The sequence below is a fragment of the Chiloscyllium plagiosum genome, chromosome 24 (assembly GCF_004010195.1).
Source record: "Chiloscyllium plagiosum isolate BGI_BamShark_2017 chromosome 24, ASM401019v2, whole genome shotgun sequence".
Classification (NCBI taxonomy): domain Eukaryota; kingdom Metazoa; phylum Chordata; class Chondrichthyes; order Orectolobiformes; family Hemiscylliidae; genus Chiloscyllium; species Chiloscyllium plagiosum.
This window is the reverse complement of record NC_057733.1, coordinates 27,418,293-27,435,728: the sequence shown is the minus strand read 5'-3', so window position 1 is coordinate 27,435,728 and position 17,436 is coordinate 27,418,293. Positions and strand designations below refer to the sequence as shown.

The window sequence follows — 17,436 nt, the reverse complement described above, 5'->3', positions numbered from 1 at the left end:
CTGCAGCTCTCCCTCAGTATTCCCATGGACTAGGAAAAAGTGAGGACTGCAGATGTTGGAGATTAGAGTCGAGAGTGTGGTGCTGAAAAAGCACAGCAGGTAAGGCAGCATCCGAGCAGCAGGAACTTCATTCCTGATGAAGTGCTAATGCCTGAAATGATGACTCTCCTACTCCTCAGATGCTGCCTGACCTGCTGTGCTTTTCCAGCACTACATTCCCATGGACTGTTGGTTTGATTGCCTTGCTCAGATTCTATAATGGGGTCCAAGCTCACAATTTTGTGACTGACAGGTCAGAGCATTACCAACTGAACTATTGCTGGCACCATTGTGTTTAAATTGCAGCAGTTATTTACTACCTATTCATTTCCCTGATTTCATAACATAAGAGTCACTGGGGAACCTGCATTATTGTATTGAGATACCTTCTCAGGTTTTCAAGCCTTTGGGGGCAATTTTAGGCTAATCTGCCTGTTGGAAATCTTACATGATCAGGTACATTGGTTTTACAACCCACCTCCTTGAAGTCAATATCGATTGATACAGGGTTAAATCAAACTTCCTTCATCTGATCCAATAAGCTTCCTGCCAAGCATAGCAACATAAAATTACCAGTGTATGCATTTTATAGACTTCTTTGACATGAGCCACCATATGAGATTTATTTTTATGAGAAAAATGCTTTATGATCTGTGTGAGGGGTTAAAAGCATTTGAAACATCAAGGTCATGCCAGCTAGGTTCTGCAGATCTAAGTCAAAGAGACAACGGTGTTCAGCTTCAGTTATTTCTACCACTCAAAGAGAAGTGAACAGTTGTTGTGGGATGGGGGATGTTGGCAGAGGTGGGGTGTTCATCCATCAACCATCAGACATTTATCAACCTATCACTGCTTTACTCAGACATGCAGTACATCTACTAACTTATTGAAAGCCACAGCAGCAAACATTGTTTGAATGTGGCATCTGCAATAAATCTTGTCTGATATAAGTATCTTGTCTGTGCACCTGAGAATTATCATATCTATTTCACCAAGAAAACATTTATTCTATTAAAATGACTGATCCTAAGTGATGCAGGAAATGTCTTAAAAATGGGTGGCAAATTCATTGACAGCAGTCTATAATCTAATTTTCCATTTCTACCCATGCTGGTTGATTTATCAAACAAAAACTATCTGGTGCCATATTGCCAAATGACATTGTAATCAGTAAATGTCATTAGTATTTTGCATGCTGCCAATATTTCACAGATGACAATGATTAAGATCTAAGGTAGTTTCCTGTCTTTAGTAATCTATTGTTAAAGTGAGGAAAAAAAGGACACCCACAATTATAGTTTAAAGGCCTATTTCTACCTCAAAAATCCATGTTTTCTTAAAAATCATTCTTGAAAAAGATGGGAAGAACTTCAGTGAAACTGTAGAGATCTGTCTATATTAGTTCTCCACTGTTTTTTGGAGTTTGACAGTTCACGCAATGTAAATCTATCCATAACTACAGCAGTTTGTATTTATTGTGCCTCATTCACATTATAAAATATTTATTTGTATTTATTGTGGATCTTTTGCATTATAAAATATTTGCCTTGCCAGGCCCCAGCAAACAACATAGTGACCTAAGGAGATAAGAGAAACGTTACCAAAAGATTGGGCAACGAAATAGGTTTTAAGAAGCATATTAAAGGAGGACAGAGAGATAGAGAGGCAGAGAAGTTTAGTGAGTCAAAATAACTGAATGAATGTTCACTAATGACTGAGTGTTACGTGTTCAGAATGCCAAATAACCCAGAACTGGAGAAGCTCAGAGACCTTGTGAAGACATGCAGCAGAAACTATATGCGAAATGAATATTCAAGGCACGTCCAGAACAGATATGCTGAGGTGAATCCAATCCAAGACTGATGAACACACATCAAATAAGATTGGAATCCTCAACTCATTGCCCTTTTAGAAGAGTCCAAGGAGAATTCTCCTTCTCAATCCTATCCAAAATGAATACAATATGATGAAAAGCAAAGGAATATTTGAGCATAAAGTCTTCCCCTGCTGCATTGTTCTGGCTGATACTTCCAGCCTCGCTGGAACTATTGCTGCCTGCTTTCCCTGTTAAATTGTGATGGGACCTTCCATTGAGTTTTCCTTTTCTCTGCTCCACTTACTATCAGTCACGATGGTGATAGGGGCTGGGACCTGGTTGACCCTACAAATCTACCTGCTAATGCCTTACTGTTGATTGAAACCTACAGTGGCTCTCTCTCTTTTAGATTAGATTTCTTACAGTGTGGAAACAGGCCCTTCGGCCCAACAAGTCCACACCGCCCGCCGAAGCGCAACCCACCCATACCCCTACATTTACCCCTTATCTAACACTACAGGCAATTTAGCATGGCCAATTCACCTGACCTGCACATCTTTGGACTGTGGGAGGAAACCGGAGCACCCGGAGGAAACCCACGCAGACACGGGGAGAACGTGCAAACTTCACACAACTTTGCCTGAGTCGGGAATTGAACCCGGGTCTTTGGCGCTGTGAGGCAGCAGTGCTAACCACTGTGCCACCGTGCTGCCCAAAGTCCACACCGACCCTCCGAAGAGCAACTCACCAAGACCCATTGCCCTACACCTAACACTATGGGCAATTTAGCATGGCCAACTCACCTGACCTGCACAGTTTGGGACTGTGGGAGGAAACCCACGCAGACACGGGGAGAATGTGCAAACTCCACACAGTCAGTCGCCTGAAGCGGGAATTGAACCTGGGTGTCTGGCGCTGTGAGGTGGCAGTGCTAACCACTGTGCCGCCCAAAGTCACTTCAATTTCTTTACAATTCTTTGCTTTCTTATCTGACATTGCAGCAGCATTCCCACTCAGCAGCATTGAGATTCTAATTTTTGCATGATGGGAATCCTGCTGCACCTCTATAATGAACACTTAGTGAGTTGGATCTAGAATCGAGATAGAGGGTCAGAGGTGGTACCATTCTGCTAAAACTCTACCCCAAGAGGAGAATAAAACCCTGCATGGGGTTTGAATACAAATTCCAGATGAAATCTACAATTATGTCATTTATTATTAGAGTTAGAGAAAATTTGCATGCAAAATCAAAAATCTTATTTACTATTTCAAGATACCAGAAGTAGATTTTGGTCAAAGAATTGATTAGAATAACAGGACTAAGCTGAATGCTACCAGTGCAGGAATAAAGGAATGAAGGCACCTAATACAGATAGAAATAAAGGCTTTAAAAAAATGGAGATCCTGTAAATCAGAAACAAAAGCAGAAATTACTGGAAAAGCTCAGCAGGTACGGCAGCATCTGTGAAGAGAAATCATAGTTAACGTTTCAGGTCCAGAAACCCTTCCTCAGAACCGGAGCTATTCCTCAGGAAGAAAGACATCTAAGACATGTTTCTAGCAGAGCACTAAATAAAACTGTGAACTGCAATGATGGAAATTCAAAACAAAGGCAGACACTTCAAGAGAAACTCAACAGGTCTGGCAGCACCTGTGGAGAGAAAGCAGAGTTAACATTTTGAGTCCAGTGACCTTTCTTTATCTGAAAGAGGTTTAACTGCCTGGAAATGACTTGCTTTCCTGAAAGACAAATAAATTGATGAAGAAGGGTCACCAGACTTGAAGTGTTAACTCTGTTTTCTCTCTACAAGTGCTGCCAAACCTTCTCCAGCAATTTTTTTTTTGATCCTGAAGGGCAAGTAATTTTCCGGAGGCAAAATCTCCCTTCAAGGAAAAAGTTCTTTGACATGACCTGGCTTTTTGCAGCACCACTTCTGCCTTGTGGAATCCAAGATTACAAGGCAAGTCACATTGTTTTCACTGAATGTAGTGACGTTTGAAAATGACTACAAAATGGAGACTTGAAAAGCCTGAGCGAGGTTTCCTGACATTTTTTTGATTGTGTGGCTGATGGATGGTTTATTTATTTCAAAAACCTGATTGCCCTTTCAAAATAAAGGCAGCATAATGGCTTAGTGGTTAGCACTGTTGCCTCACTGTGCCAGGGACCCAGATTTGAATTCAGCCTTGGGTGACTGTCTGTATGAACATTCATTCTGTGTCTGTGTCCAGTTGAAAGATGTGCAGGTTAGATGGAATGGCCATGAGAAGTGTAATATTATGGGGACAGGGTTGTGGTGGTGGGATGCTCTTCAGAGGACTGGTGTAGACTTGGTTGGCCGAATGGCCTCTATCTGCACTGCAGGGACTCTATGATCCAACTGTGCATTTGTCATTATAGCTGTGCTGTTCAGTTTCCTCCCACCATGATTATTCAAAACAGCAGTGGGGTTGGGAATTAACAAAGATTCTAGTTGTGCTGACTGCCCTCCTCTCCTGCAGTGAAATCTGAACTGTCTACTGACATCACATTAAGATCCCTGAGAACATCCACCAGTGGTTCCTATTTTGAATTTTGGGAATCAATGGAAGGTCCAACATTAACATATATATGAAGCTATGTTTACCATCATCAAGGTCTTTCTCCTGAAAGACTAACTCCAGTGGATGTCTGAAAACTGCCCTCTTCAGCACATTCTCTTCTCCCTGCTAAAAGGACAGCCAACTAAAAATGTATAAGGATATGCTTAAAGTTGCCCTAAAACACAGAAACATTGACATTACTGACTGGGTAAAATACCTTGCTGACTGCTCAGCCTTGGGGGGGGGGCACCTCCTGAGCTATCAAGGTGCTAAGCCCCTTAATGCACAGCATCTTCACTCTGGGTTGGAATGGTGGGTGGCAGTGGAATTTCATAGAATCCATAGAATTTCATAGAATCCCTACAGTGTGGAAACAGATCCTTCAGCCCTACAAGCTCACACTGACTCTCTGAAGAGTATCCCACCAAACCCATTCTCCATTACTCTACATTTACCCCTAATCTACACGTCTGTGCACACTATGGGCAATTTAGCATGGCCAGTTCACCTAACCTGCACACCTTTGGATTGTGGGAGGAAACTGGAGCAACCGGAAAACCCGCGCAGACACAGGGAGAATGTACAAACTCCACGCAGACAATCACCTTAGGGTGGAATCAAGCCCAGGTCCTTGGCACTGTGAGGCTGCAGTGCTAACTATTGAGCCACCCTGCCGCTCTAAGTAGCGGTGATGGAGGGAAAAGATGTATTCAGGGCTGTAGGGGCAAGTGACACCGCACCACTAGCATTCTGCCCAAACTGAGCATAGAAAGCATTGTGCGCAGCAGGGAGCAGTGTGTTTTTGTCCGCTATCTTGTTCTGCTTCATTTCATATCTCGTTACATTGTTTAAGCCTTGCCACAGGCAGTGGGTGTGAGTATGGTTGGATTGGGCCTCTCAATTGGACCTGTACTGCCTACTGGCAATGCTGATGGCTTTGCAGAGGATTTTCTGTATAGGTCTGGGCCTTCTGACTTGAATGCTGTCCGCCTGGTCTTCAGCAGGAAGTAGATTTCCCGGTTCATCCAAAGTTTCCAGTTGGGGACCTCGAGGATTGATTTCATTGGCACGCAGTCTTCCACATTTTTGCCACTGAAACCGTGTTGATGGTGGTATACTTGTCTCGGTTTGCTGCTGAGTACTTGAATATGGACCAGTTCACCGATACCTCGCAGTCTCTGAGACACTGTTCCGCTGCCTTTATTCTGAGGACAATGCACGCCGGGAATGGGGTTATTCCAGTGAAATGACTCTTTCTAGATTTTCTGGAATCCGCATGAGGGAGAGGCTGTAGGGGTTAGTGTGGGAGAAGGGACTGCATGGGGTATTGCCAGGCAGATCAGGCTGTACTATGGGAACTTAGCACTCCGCTGTAGCATTCTGAAACCTGAATCTACTTGAACAATTGGCAAAGGAAAAGTAAAAGGTGGATCCCTTTTCTGTGGTCAAACTTGTTTGTGTGTCTGGCTCCAAGACTTTGCACAGTTCACTGTATAGGTTCATTCAATAATCCACATTAGCATAGGTAGGCTGTATTCAGACAGTTTTAGTTAAGTGATTCTGGCCAATACAGGTTGGAATGTAAGGTTGTTCTCCAATGAAGCATCTAATATTCTCAACTGTCATACACATTTGCAGAACATGAAAGTAGAGAAGCATACTCAGAAGAACATTCATTGTTGGGACCCAAATGAGCTTTCTAGCACCTACAGCTTTACATCTACTGATAACAGACATTGTACCACTTTTTAAGTATCCATGAGGATTCTACTAAATTTCAATGACTTACTTTGAACATGAAGACCAAAAGAATTTGTGCATAATCAACCAGATGAGGAGTCACAGCGATGAGAGAGCTGTATCTGCTATAAAGTTGGCCTAACTGAAGGAAAGAGGCCTTTTCTTCAGTACCTGCTTTGTTCAGGCTAATCAGGACTGACTCTTTCACTCCAAAATGATTTATGAAGACAACCTGTCAATGTAATAAATGAGCAAATTGCAAAAACCATACCCATATTCTATTCAGCTCATATTGCAAGAACAGTAGGCATCAGACATCTGCACACATTATTATGAGGGTTGACTGTTCAATGTGCATTTATCTAGTGGCCAGATGCCATTGTATCAATTCCTCAGTGTAAATCTCTGTAAACTATCTTTCTTGAAAAGAAGAAGATGAGTAGCTGCACACACATATGGTTACTTGAGATGGCATGTTTTATTATAAGCTCGGTTGAGAGCATGTTTCTTGCATTTTTAAACATTCCAAGTTTTTGCTATTGTGCTGAAACACATAAAACTTTAGTATCCAAAGCGAGTAAATCTGGCAATATTTCCTAAAATCTCACTGAGTGTTACTCAGACCATAATGATACAAAATGGACTCGCACTATAGAGAAGATAATAGAAACTTATGTAAGTAAATTACAAGGAAGAAATCAAAATTGGAGATCCAGATGATAATAAATATAAAAGCTAATCTTCAGGTTTTAGCTTAAACTTTTGTTTACGACTCAATTTTAGACAGTTTATTTCCTCATTTGCAAAGTGTGTCAGTGAATTTTGATTGAAAATATTTCTTACAAATATTAATCTCTGTCATTTATTTATGGCCTGGAACAAAGGGTATTATTAACCTCTAAGTGATAGGACTGGCAGTATATCATTATTTCTGTTTTATAGAAGATAGTGAAACCCTATACCTATCTATTCTACATTATATGCCACTACTACCCAATAAAGCTGAGCTTGCAAGATTCACTGAGGATTGTTGATGATAATGCCATCAGAATTCATCATCTGTTAACTGACAGCCACCTCTGCACATAAAATATAAAAGACAGGAACCTTCATTTACAGATGTAGAAACTAACTCAATATGACATCAGAATGAAATAAATTCAGACAATAGTTGTAAGGGAGATAGGGCAGGTTCTGTTAGAACAGAGATAGTAGATACTAGAAAACATTTACTATTTAACTGTTCACTCAGTTCATTCAGAACAGACAATTTGCCTTCAGTCACAAATGTTCCAAGTATTTTAATAAGTTTTGGCTACTGCCTTTGCACTGAATATAGTTAACAGCATTTTAATGATAAAGCAGTGACATACCTGCACTTTTGTTTCAGTCCTGGGAGGGAAAGCAGTATGATTTTTCCATGGTGGTGGGGGGCAAAACCACTCTTTTTCACTGAGGTACAAGAGAAAGGAGCAGTCCGTGCCATCAACACCATAATAAGCATAACAAGGATCTGAGGTCCACCTGGCTCTCATCCACTTCATGAAGCAGCAATAAGGAAAAGAAGAACAAAGTGGAAAAAAGATCTGTTATCATCCACTGCATTTTCACACGCCCATGAACATATCATACATTTTTGCAGAGCATTACTTCTCAATTGGATTTGAAGTCTGATTTCCAGAAAAGGTGGGAAAGGAATTTTACCAACTCTGAACCATGGCAAGCTAAAAAAAAATCTTGTGTCTACTATTGATCTGATATTTTTCATTGTGCTATTTTCTCAGAGTCAAATGAACTTATCATGGGCACTTTAAAAAGGACATGGTGAGTCTATGAGAGTAAGCTATTTATTCCAAAGATTAGGGAAACTGATATACTCACTTTGTACGTTGAGTTGTTTGTTTGATACAAACCCAACGGTATAGTGAGTATATCGGCACAAAAGGAATGCTCCTCCAAATATTTAACAATTGACATGCTTTCGGAACTCAAATCTCCTGTTGCATCCATTGCTTAACTGACAGTTACAAATGCTGGCACATTCCTTTAAATGTCAAAATGAACACCTGGATCAATGTGTAAAAATTAGTGTTTGTTCATCTTAAATAAAATTACCAAATTCAAACCAGTATCCTGCTCGGTAAAGTGATATACATTAGGATTTCACCTATCCACTAGTTTTGTAGGTCGGATAAGGCTAAGTCAATATTTGATGAGCCCACACAAGCGCTACACATTGCAGGTTGACCATTAAGCAGCTGTGTGTTTTTTATCAAATACTGATCGATAATCAGAAATGAAAGATGACATGATTTGGAGAAGAGAGTGGATAAAAATGACCTCGATGTCAAGCTGAATGTTTTCCCCCCCTGAGGGCACTGTGGTGCTACCTTTTTAGTACATTAGTAAACTTAATCAATACAAATTATTTGAGTGTACAACACTGCAACATAAGGACTTTAATGTGAAGTTTAAGATTTCTGCTTAAATAGTGTGCCTTTCAATGTCATATGACTACAGCACACTAGGATAGGATATACATTTGTACATGAGTGCTTTTCAATTCAAACGTCAGTTTTTTGATATACAAGAGGAAATAAGGGACGCATTAAGGCGAAACGGAAACAGGATCAGAAAACATAAATGGGAAGCTGCAAGGGAAGGAGCAGAGTACTTTAAAACAGTATGCAGCAGGAAATAAGTTTGAATATGCAGTTTAACCACATGTCCATAAAAAGGAAACAATCAGCAGTTACTTAAGGTCCAACGACCATTTGTATTGTTCAAGATAATTGCACAGTATCTCACCATGAGTTTGAGTGCAGTAGATAGGTAGTGAGGACAGATAAGCCCTGAAAATGACACAGAAGCAGAAATTCTGATAAAGCCATATAGCGATTGAGAGACCCAAGATATACAGGGTATGCAACTACAAACTAGTTTTGCAAAATGAAGAAAGAGAATGGTTTATGACATACATGGTTTATTCTGGAACAATGTTAACCATCATGACAGAATAAGCTATGAAAATGGTGTTTTGAGCTGTAGATGGCAGAGTGTCTCTGAGCTTGACCTCTCCCACCTGTGGTACAAGCTTGAATAAAGTGGATTTGTTATGTTCTCCTTGGGCCTGAAGACTTGATCTTTGCAAAACTCTCCATCACATTATCATATACGTTCTTAGTTGTCCAAGTTACCAAATATATATACAGGTTGTCATGCCTTAGCAGTTCATTATTTCCATCAGACTGTGTACATGTATTGCACACACAGGGCAGAATTTTATTTGGGCCTGAGCAACCAGACTATGGCAAGAATGTAGCAGAATTGTGCAATATGTCCAGCAAGGCATATCTTGATGTTAGAGGCACTCTCTGAATATTTTAACTAGATTCCAGGTGTCAAAATGAGATTCACACCAGGGAGCAGTGAGTTGCCTAATAAGGGGGATTATTGCAGATTAATATCGTTATCTTGCCTCATTAATGTGCAGCTCCCCATCCTACCACCTGCCATGCACAAACTAGATGGCAAGAGTTCTCGACATGCAAGTCAGAGTGGGCTCTTGGCCAATTCAGCTCACCAGCTGCTTGCCATGTTGGACAACAAGCACTTAAAATTCAGAACACGTTCAATGGGCACTGGCCACATGCATCCTTCGTCTGTGCCAGCCGCGAGGAGTCCTCATGGCACATCTCTAGTCCACTTACAGGATGCTTCTGCACTTCAATGCTGAGTCTTGGGTGAAATGGTGGCCATTATTGTGATGCTGCAGTGACGATGTTCAACAACATTCAGGGACACACAGCCAGCTCAGGGACTGGACCAGACTGCATCTACAGGTGTTCACTTGCTCTCAGCGCTCACTCACTTTGAACATACCAGGATGTTTACAGCATCTCTGCCTTGCATTGCCTTGTCTTTTTGAGCTTCTCCCCCTCACTCAGAGATATCAGGCTCACATTATTGTTCTATTGCCATGCTGTTCAGTGCAGACACAAAGCCAGGATGATTTTCATAGCTGTCAATCAAGTTAATCAATCAAGTCGATGAGGATAGGCTTCAGTCAGGACATCCTGACACAGTAAGTTAAGAGTAGGCTCTGATAGCTGTCCGGGGCATTGGAAATGCTCAGTCAGCTGCCAGGATCCTCTCTTCAAACAGGGTCAGGAGTTGGACATGGTGGTGAGGCAGATCCCACCAACTACCTTGAATCTTTCTGTCCTATCACAGGCTGTCAGTCAATTCTGGGATATTCAGTGGGAAGTTCATCTGGGATGGGACTAGAAATGGGTTGGGGGGGGTGAAATATAGCTGATTGGATAGTTAGTGTGATAAGTTTGGTTAGATATGGTGAGAGATGTTACTCGGTCATTGAGGCAAAAAAAAAACTTCTAACAAACCCAATGAAACTGACACTTATCCAAAACAAAATCACAAGATTCAGCCCAGTGACCTTAAATCATGCCAGTCTCTTAATGAAATGCGTATATGTTATTGATATTAGCTGTTCAGCTGTGTGATGTTTCAATGCCTCTGCTGCTCTGCTGCCTCTGATGGTCCAGAGTGTGACAAGCTGTTGTTTCATATTGAATCTGGAAAAATTTACAATCTGTTGTAGCACCTTCCATTTTCTTCATTGGGAGTGCTATTCTTGACAGCATTTATATCTGCTTTCCTTGCTTGTATGTCACATGAAAACATTATCTGGGTCCTTCAATGGCTAGTACAGTGTACTGACATCTCTTTTGGGTTTCATTTAGTTCCTTTGTGTCAATGCATACTGTTAGCTTTCCAGACTCTTACACTGCTATGATACTGCTAATCCATTCTTTAAGAATGACCACTTTCTCGATTACTCCCTTCTTTTCCAGCTATTCTAATTTGTCTTTCAGGTTGGTCTTTAGGGCAGGTGGAACATTCTTCAGCAGATGCGCTGTTAGTCTTATATTTGCAGCTACTTTGAGATGACGAACTCCTGGAAGACATCAAACATCCTGTGAGGCAATTGTTGTATGCATCTAGTGTGTGTTCCATGGTCAATAGTTCCTTATGCAGCAACACTTTCCGAACCTCTCTTCATATGTTGATAGTTACAAGTCCAAACCTTAGACTTGTTACAGCTGAGATGAGTGGCATTTGCTTGCTATCAATGATCTGGGCAACTCCAGATCTTTGATCATGTTATTGCATTGGGGTCACAGAATAATCTGTCCTCTTGGCACAAATATGGTACCTTCAAAAAGCCTTAACCTTACTTTTGACAACTTCATTTTTGGATTGCTTGTTGAGCCACTTTTTCACAGATCTTTGAAGGTCATGGTGTACTGTTCATTAGAAACAGTTACTTGGGGCTGAAAACATGCTGTCTAAGATTTTAGAATTTCTGCTGTAAGAAAAATGAGCCTTGTTTTGCCTCCTGATTAGTTCTGCACTCGGAATGAACTGGCAGAAGGAAAGTAAAGCTCTGCATTTCTGAAGGGGCCTTGATCAGACACACATATTAAAATTAGGCAGTCCCCTCTTTTCAGAAAAGGGATGGAGTGACAATCTGTGTGAAATTGCCATTCCTCGAAAATACTGGGCCATGAGGATGGAGCAGATAAGTGGGAAAGAAGATGGACAGGTAGGACAGCTCAAGAGGGAGGTGCCAAGTTAGAGGGTTGGATCTGGGATAAGGTAGGGAGAGGGGCGATGAGGAAACTGGTGAAATAAACATTGATCCCATGTGGTTGGAGGGTCCCAAGGTCCCATGAGGTGTTCTTCCTCCAGGCTTCAGGTGGCTAGAATCTGGCGGTGGAGGAGGCTCAGGACTTGCATGTCCTTGATGGGAGGGGGAGTTAAACTGTGGGAGGGGGAGTTAAACTGTTTGGCTACAGGGCGGAGGGGTTGTTTAGTGTGTGTGTGTCCCAGAGGTGTTCTCTGAAATGTTCTGCAAATTGGCATCCTGTGTAGAGTAGACCACATCGGAAATAAAGGACACAGTAAATGACGTATGGACTTCAGTGAGGCATTTGATAAGGGTCTCCCATGGTAGGCTCATTCATACAGTCAGGAGGTATGGGATACAGGGAGATTTGGCTGTCTGAATTCAGAATTGGTTGGCTGACAGAAGGCAGAATTGTTGTAGATGGAATGTATTCTACCTGGAGGTCAGTGGTGAGTGGTGTCCATCAGGGCTCTGTTCTTGGTCCTCTGCTCTTTGTAGTTTTTGTAAATGACTTGGGTTGGGGGGTGGGTTAGTAAATTTGCTGATGACACAAAGGTTGGAGGTACCATTGTTAGTATCGGGGGCTATTGCAGGTTGCAGCACGACTTAAACAGGATGCAGAGCTGGGCTGAGAAATGGCAGATGGAGTTCAACCTGGATAAATGTAAAGTGATGCATTTTGGAAGATCGAACTTCAGTGTTGAATATAGGATTAAAGGCAGGATTCTTGGCAGTGTGGAGGAACAAAAGAATCTTGGTGTTCAAGTGCATAGATCCCTCAAAGTTGCCACCTAAGTGGATAGGGTTGTTAAGAATGCAGATGGTGTTTTGGCTTTCATTAACAGGGGGATAGAGTTTAAGAGTGGTGAGGTTTTGCTGCAGCTCTACAAGACCCTGGTCAGACTACACTTGGAATATTGTGACCAGTTCTGGTTGCCCTAGTATAGGATAGATGCAGAGGCTTTTGAGACGGTGCCAAGAAGGTTAACCAGGATGCTGCCTGGACTGGAGGGATTATCTTATGAGGAGAGACTGACTGAGCTCAGACTTTTCTCTCTGGAGAGAAGGAGGAAGAGAGGTGACCTGATCGAGGTATACAAGGTAATGAGAGCATGGATAGAGTCAATAGCCAGAGACTTTTCCCCAGAGCAGGATTGACTGGGATGAGGGGTCATAGTTTTAAGATATTAGGAGGAAGGTATAGAGGAGACATTAGAAGTAAGTTCTTTATGCAGAGAGTTGTGAATGCATGGAATGCGTTGCCAGCAGTGGTGCTGGAAGCAGAGTCATTAGGGACATTTAAGCAACTACTGGACATGCACATGGACAGCAGTGAATTGAGAGGTGCGTATGTTAGGTTATTTTATTTTAGATAAGGAATAATCCTTGGCACAACATTGTGGGCCGAAGGGCCTGTTCTGTGCTATACTTCTCTATTTTCTACATTCTATGTAGAGGTGCAGGAAAATCACTGCCAAATGTGGAAGGACCCTTTGGGACTTTGGATTGAAATGAGGAGGGCGTGTCGGTGCATGTTTTACACCTCTTGCGGTGGCACGGGAAGGTACTGGGAGTGGAGGGTGGGTTGGTGGGTGGCATGGACCTAACAAGCAAGTCGTGCAGGGAATGGTCTCTGCAGAATGCAGATAGGGGTGAAGAGGGAAATATACCTCTGGTGGTGAGTCTGGCTGTAGGTGGATGATGCATTGTATCTGGAGGTTGGTGGAGTGGAAGGTGAGGATCAGGGGTGTTCTATCCTTGTTGCGATTGGAGGGGTGGTGTTCAAGGGCCAAGGTTTCGGGAAGTGGAGGAGATACACTGGAGGGCATCGTTGACCGTGTGGGAGGAGAAATTGCGGTCCTTGAAGGAGGCCTGTCTGTATACAGTAAGCATGCCTCATGGTTAAGGAGACAGGACTGTGGCAGACAAAGACAGACATTAGTACACGATTGCATTTCAGTCCATGTTTTGAACGATTAGGAACAGTTGTAAGTTACCAAAGTTAGTTTGTCCTTTAACCAGTGCCAAAAATATCAGCAGTTTGACATTAAAGGATGTAAATACAGTTTACACAGAGGAATATGATATTTGGAATTGTGCCTTATCACACATTTTCTGATTGTTTGATGCTTTGCTTCAAATTGCTGACAGCAAAAGGAGCATTCTATGTGCTGAAGTACAAAATGTTAGCAAGACTGTATTTAATCTTATTAATATTAGCATGTTTGGCAGTTACAGAGGGGAATAAATTATCCTGGTCAGATTTGACATACACTGAGACAATGCCTATTGTAAAGAGGTGACTTCATGAAGCAACAATTGTTTTGGCAAAAGTTGTTATAACCAGGATTGTTTTCAGAGATCCTCTAGGACCAACCTTGGTCCTGGAAGATGTAAGTAATGTTTGTTGCACATGTGAGCTGGAATCAAATTCAAAGGGTTGAACTTGACTAAGTGTCCACCTCATTCAGTGACTAGGAAGACAATTAGAAAGTGGGACACTGGAGATGATACTGTTAACGATGGTGTAAAGGTAAGGATGCTCAAGAGGCCAACATAGAACAGTCGAAATAGAGCAGTGAGTCGCAGGATTGTAGGGGATTATAGAGACAAGGAAGGATGAGGGCTTTGAAAACAAGAGAAAGAGTTAGGATTTTAGTGCTGCTTGAACAAGAGCACATGTAGATTGTTAGAGCACAGGGGTTATGGGAGAAAGCAGCTTTAGAGGAGTTCAGACACAGGAAGTACAATATTGGATTGTATCAGGTTTACAGAGGGTATAGTGTTGAAACTGTTCAGAGGGGCAGTGATAAATTAACAATGATGAGCACTTTAGCAGTAGATGAGCTGTAGTAGGAACAAGGTGGCCATGTTGTTGAGGTGGAACTCAGAGGTCTTAATAACTCAGAGGTCTAAATAACTCACCTGCGTTTGAAATGTGCCCCACTTCTTTGGCAAACTTGGCTATGACTGAAATTATTGCTTTGACTTGTAAATGTACTGGAGTTATTTCATGTTGTCAATCAGACTCAAGCATGTTTTGGTCATTTATTATTTTGGGAACTCTGCAGTGTTCATAAAGTCACAAAACTTCAGATCCCCAGATGTTGCATGCAGTAACTCCTATACTTCTGCTTGCAAAGAAATGGTGTAAGTGAAGTTGATCAAGAACAGGCGGAACTGTCTTAGATTACCCATGTAGATGTGATTGTAAAGAAGTCACAAGACCTTTGCTTCCTCAGGCAGCCTACAAAACTCAGCATGTCCAGAAGGACCTTCACCACCTTTTACAGATGCACCATAGAGAGCATTCTATCCAGGTGCATAATGGACTGGTCTGGCAACTGCTCTGCCTAGACCATAAGAAACTACAGAGGGTTGTGTGCACAGCCCAGACCATCACAGAAGCCAATCTTCCCTCCATGGACTCCATTTACAATTCTCATTGCCGTTGAAAATGCCATCATCATCGAAGGTTTCTCCAACCCTAGTAATGCTCTTCTACAACCTCTTCCAACAGGCAGAAGGTACAGAGGCTTGAACACATGCACCAACAGGTTATAGAATCATAGATTTCTGTAGCATAGAGAAAGACCCTTTGGCCCAAACTGATCCATGCTGACCAAAAGGTTCAAGAACAGCTTCTTCCCAGCTGTTATTAGACTGATGAATGGACTCTCTAATATCAAGTAATGTTGATCTTGTTAATGTTGATCTTGCTTTATGCACATCCTGTGCAGTGTAAACTGCACGCCTCACTCTGTCCAAGTTTTCTTTACCCTATAATCTGCCTGTACTGCTCGCAAACAAAGCTTTCCACTGTACTTAGATACATGTGACAATAAATAAAATCAAATGAAATCAAACCAGATGTGTTGGGATGAGGAGGTGGAACCAGAAGCAATTTGCCATTAAAGAGTAGCAAGTTTCTATCTCGAGATCATTTTACGAGAGGGTTGGGGGTCAAGTGGCATGAATGGATAGGGATCTGCAGCTATCCAACAACAAGTGGCTGGATACAATTAGGCCATTTAAAGAGCCAATTAAAGCCAGTGTCCCAACACCAACTGAACTTGCAAGTCAGCAGGAGGGCATCCTCCAAAACTGAAACCTGGCTGAATGGGTAGAGGAATCTCACAGCTGATAGATGGAGAGGGATAGAAAATAAATATATGGATAGAAAATGGATGTTGAGAATTTCTAACATGGAAATCAAAATGGGAATCTGGTGAATCTAGTGTCATTGCTTGCTTATCCACAACTCCATCTTGAATACCAGGGAGAATCATTGAGTGGTTTGGAGCGTGACTTGCATGTGATGGTGCTTCCATCTATCGGTTGCTCTTGTCCTTCTAGATGGTAGTGAATAGGGATTTGGAAGATTCTGTCTAAGCAGCCTTTGGGAATATCTGTAGTACATATTGTAGATGGTACACACTGCTTCTACAGAATGTCGGTGGTGAAAGGAGTGAATACTTGTGGATGTGTTGGTAATCAAGTGGCTAATTTTTGTTGGATTGTGTCAAGCTTCTTGAGTATTGTTGCAATTGCACTCATCCAGGCAAATGGAGAGTATTCTATCCTAATCCTGAATTTGTAGATGGTGGATAGGTTTTCGGGAGTCAGGTGGTGAATTACTTGCTGAAAGATTCCTAGTGTCTGAGCTGCTCTTGTACCACAGTATGTATATGGCTAGTCTAGTTCCATTTCTGTTCAATGGTAAACATGGTGTGATATTGTTGGGGTTTCAGTGACAATGGCACCATTGTAATTCTGGGCTGATGGCTGGATTCTCTATTGTTGGGGTGGTCATTGCCAGGCACTTGTATGCCACAACTGCCAATTGCCCAAATCTGGATATTGTCCAGGTCTTGCTAAATTTGGACAAGAACTGTGTCAGTATCTGGGTGGGGTGGTGGGGGATAGTGGGAGTCACAAACAGTACTCAGCAATATATAGTTATTGGTAAACATTCCCACTTTGACCGTTTGATACAAGGAAGGTCATTGATGAAACAGATTGTTAAGCCTAGGACACCAATCTGAGGAACGCCTGCAGAGATGCCATGGAGCTGAGATGGCTGATTTCCAACAATCATAAAGAGATTAAAATGTGCCAGGCCTGATTCTAACCAGCAAAGAATTTGCCCCCAATTCCCGTTGATTCCAGTTTTGCCAGGGCTTGTTGATGCTACACAGTCAAATGCAGCTTTGATGCCAAGTGCTGCCACACTCACCTCACCTATAGATTTCAACTCTTTTGTCCATGTTTGAACCAAGGCTGTAATGAGGTCAAGAGCTGAGTGGCCCTGGTGGAACCCAAGCTGAATGTCAGTTATCAGGTTGTTATGAAGCAAATGCTGCTTGATGGCACCGTTGATGACTTCTTCCACCATGTTATTGAAGACTGAAAGTAGACTGATGAAGGCAACAATTGTCCAGGGTGAATTTGTCCAGCTTTTTATTTATAGCAGGAGTGGGTAGGCTTGACAAGGGAGGCAGAAGCATCCCTTCAGTATTCATGCAGTCTCGTGTGGTACATAAGGCAG

General features: G+C 42.1%; 1 protein-coding gene across 5 annotated transcripts in view; it reads right to left on the bottom strand.

The window, feature by feature from the left end:
• LOC122562112 (alpha-1,6-mannosylglycoprotein 6-beta-N-acetylglucosaminyltransferase B) overlaps positions 1 to 17,436 on the bottom strand; it is an 854,937-nt gene that overhangs the window by 355,427 nt on the left and 482,074 nt on the right. For 3 of the 5 annotated variants that reach the window (XM_043714643.1, XM_043714644.1, XM_043714645.1), the window contains exon 6: positions 7,552 to 7,716. In XM_043714643.1, coding sequence (XP_043570578.1) covers positions 7,552 to 7,716 — 165 coding nt within the window. Of the gene's footprint in view, positions 1 to 6,227; positions 6,411 to 7,551; positions 7,717 to 17,436 lie in introns of all 5 variants that reach the window. The other 2 variants (XM_043714642.1, XM_043714641.1) reach the window with 1 other exon arrangement.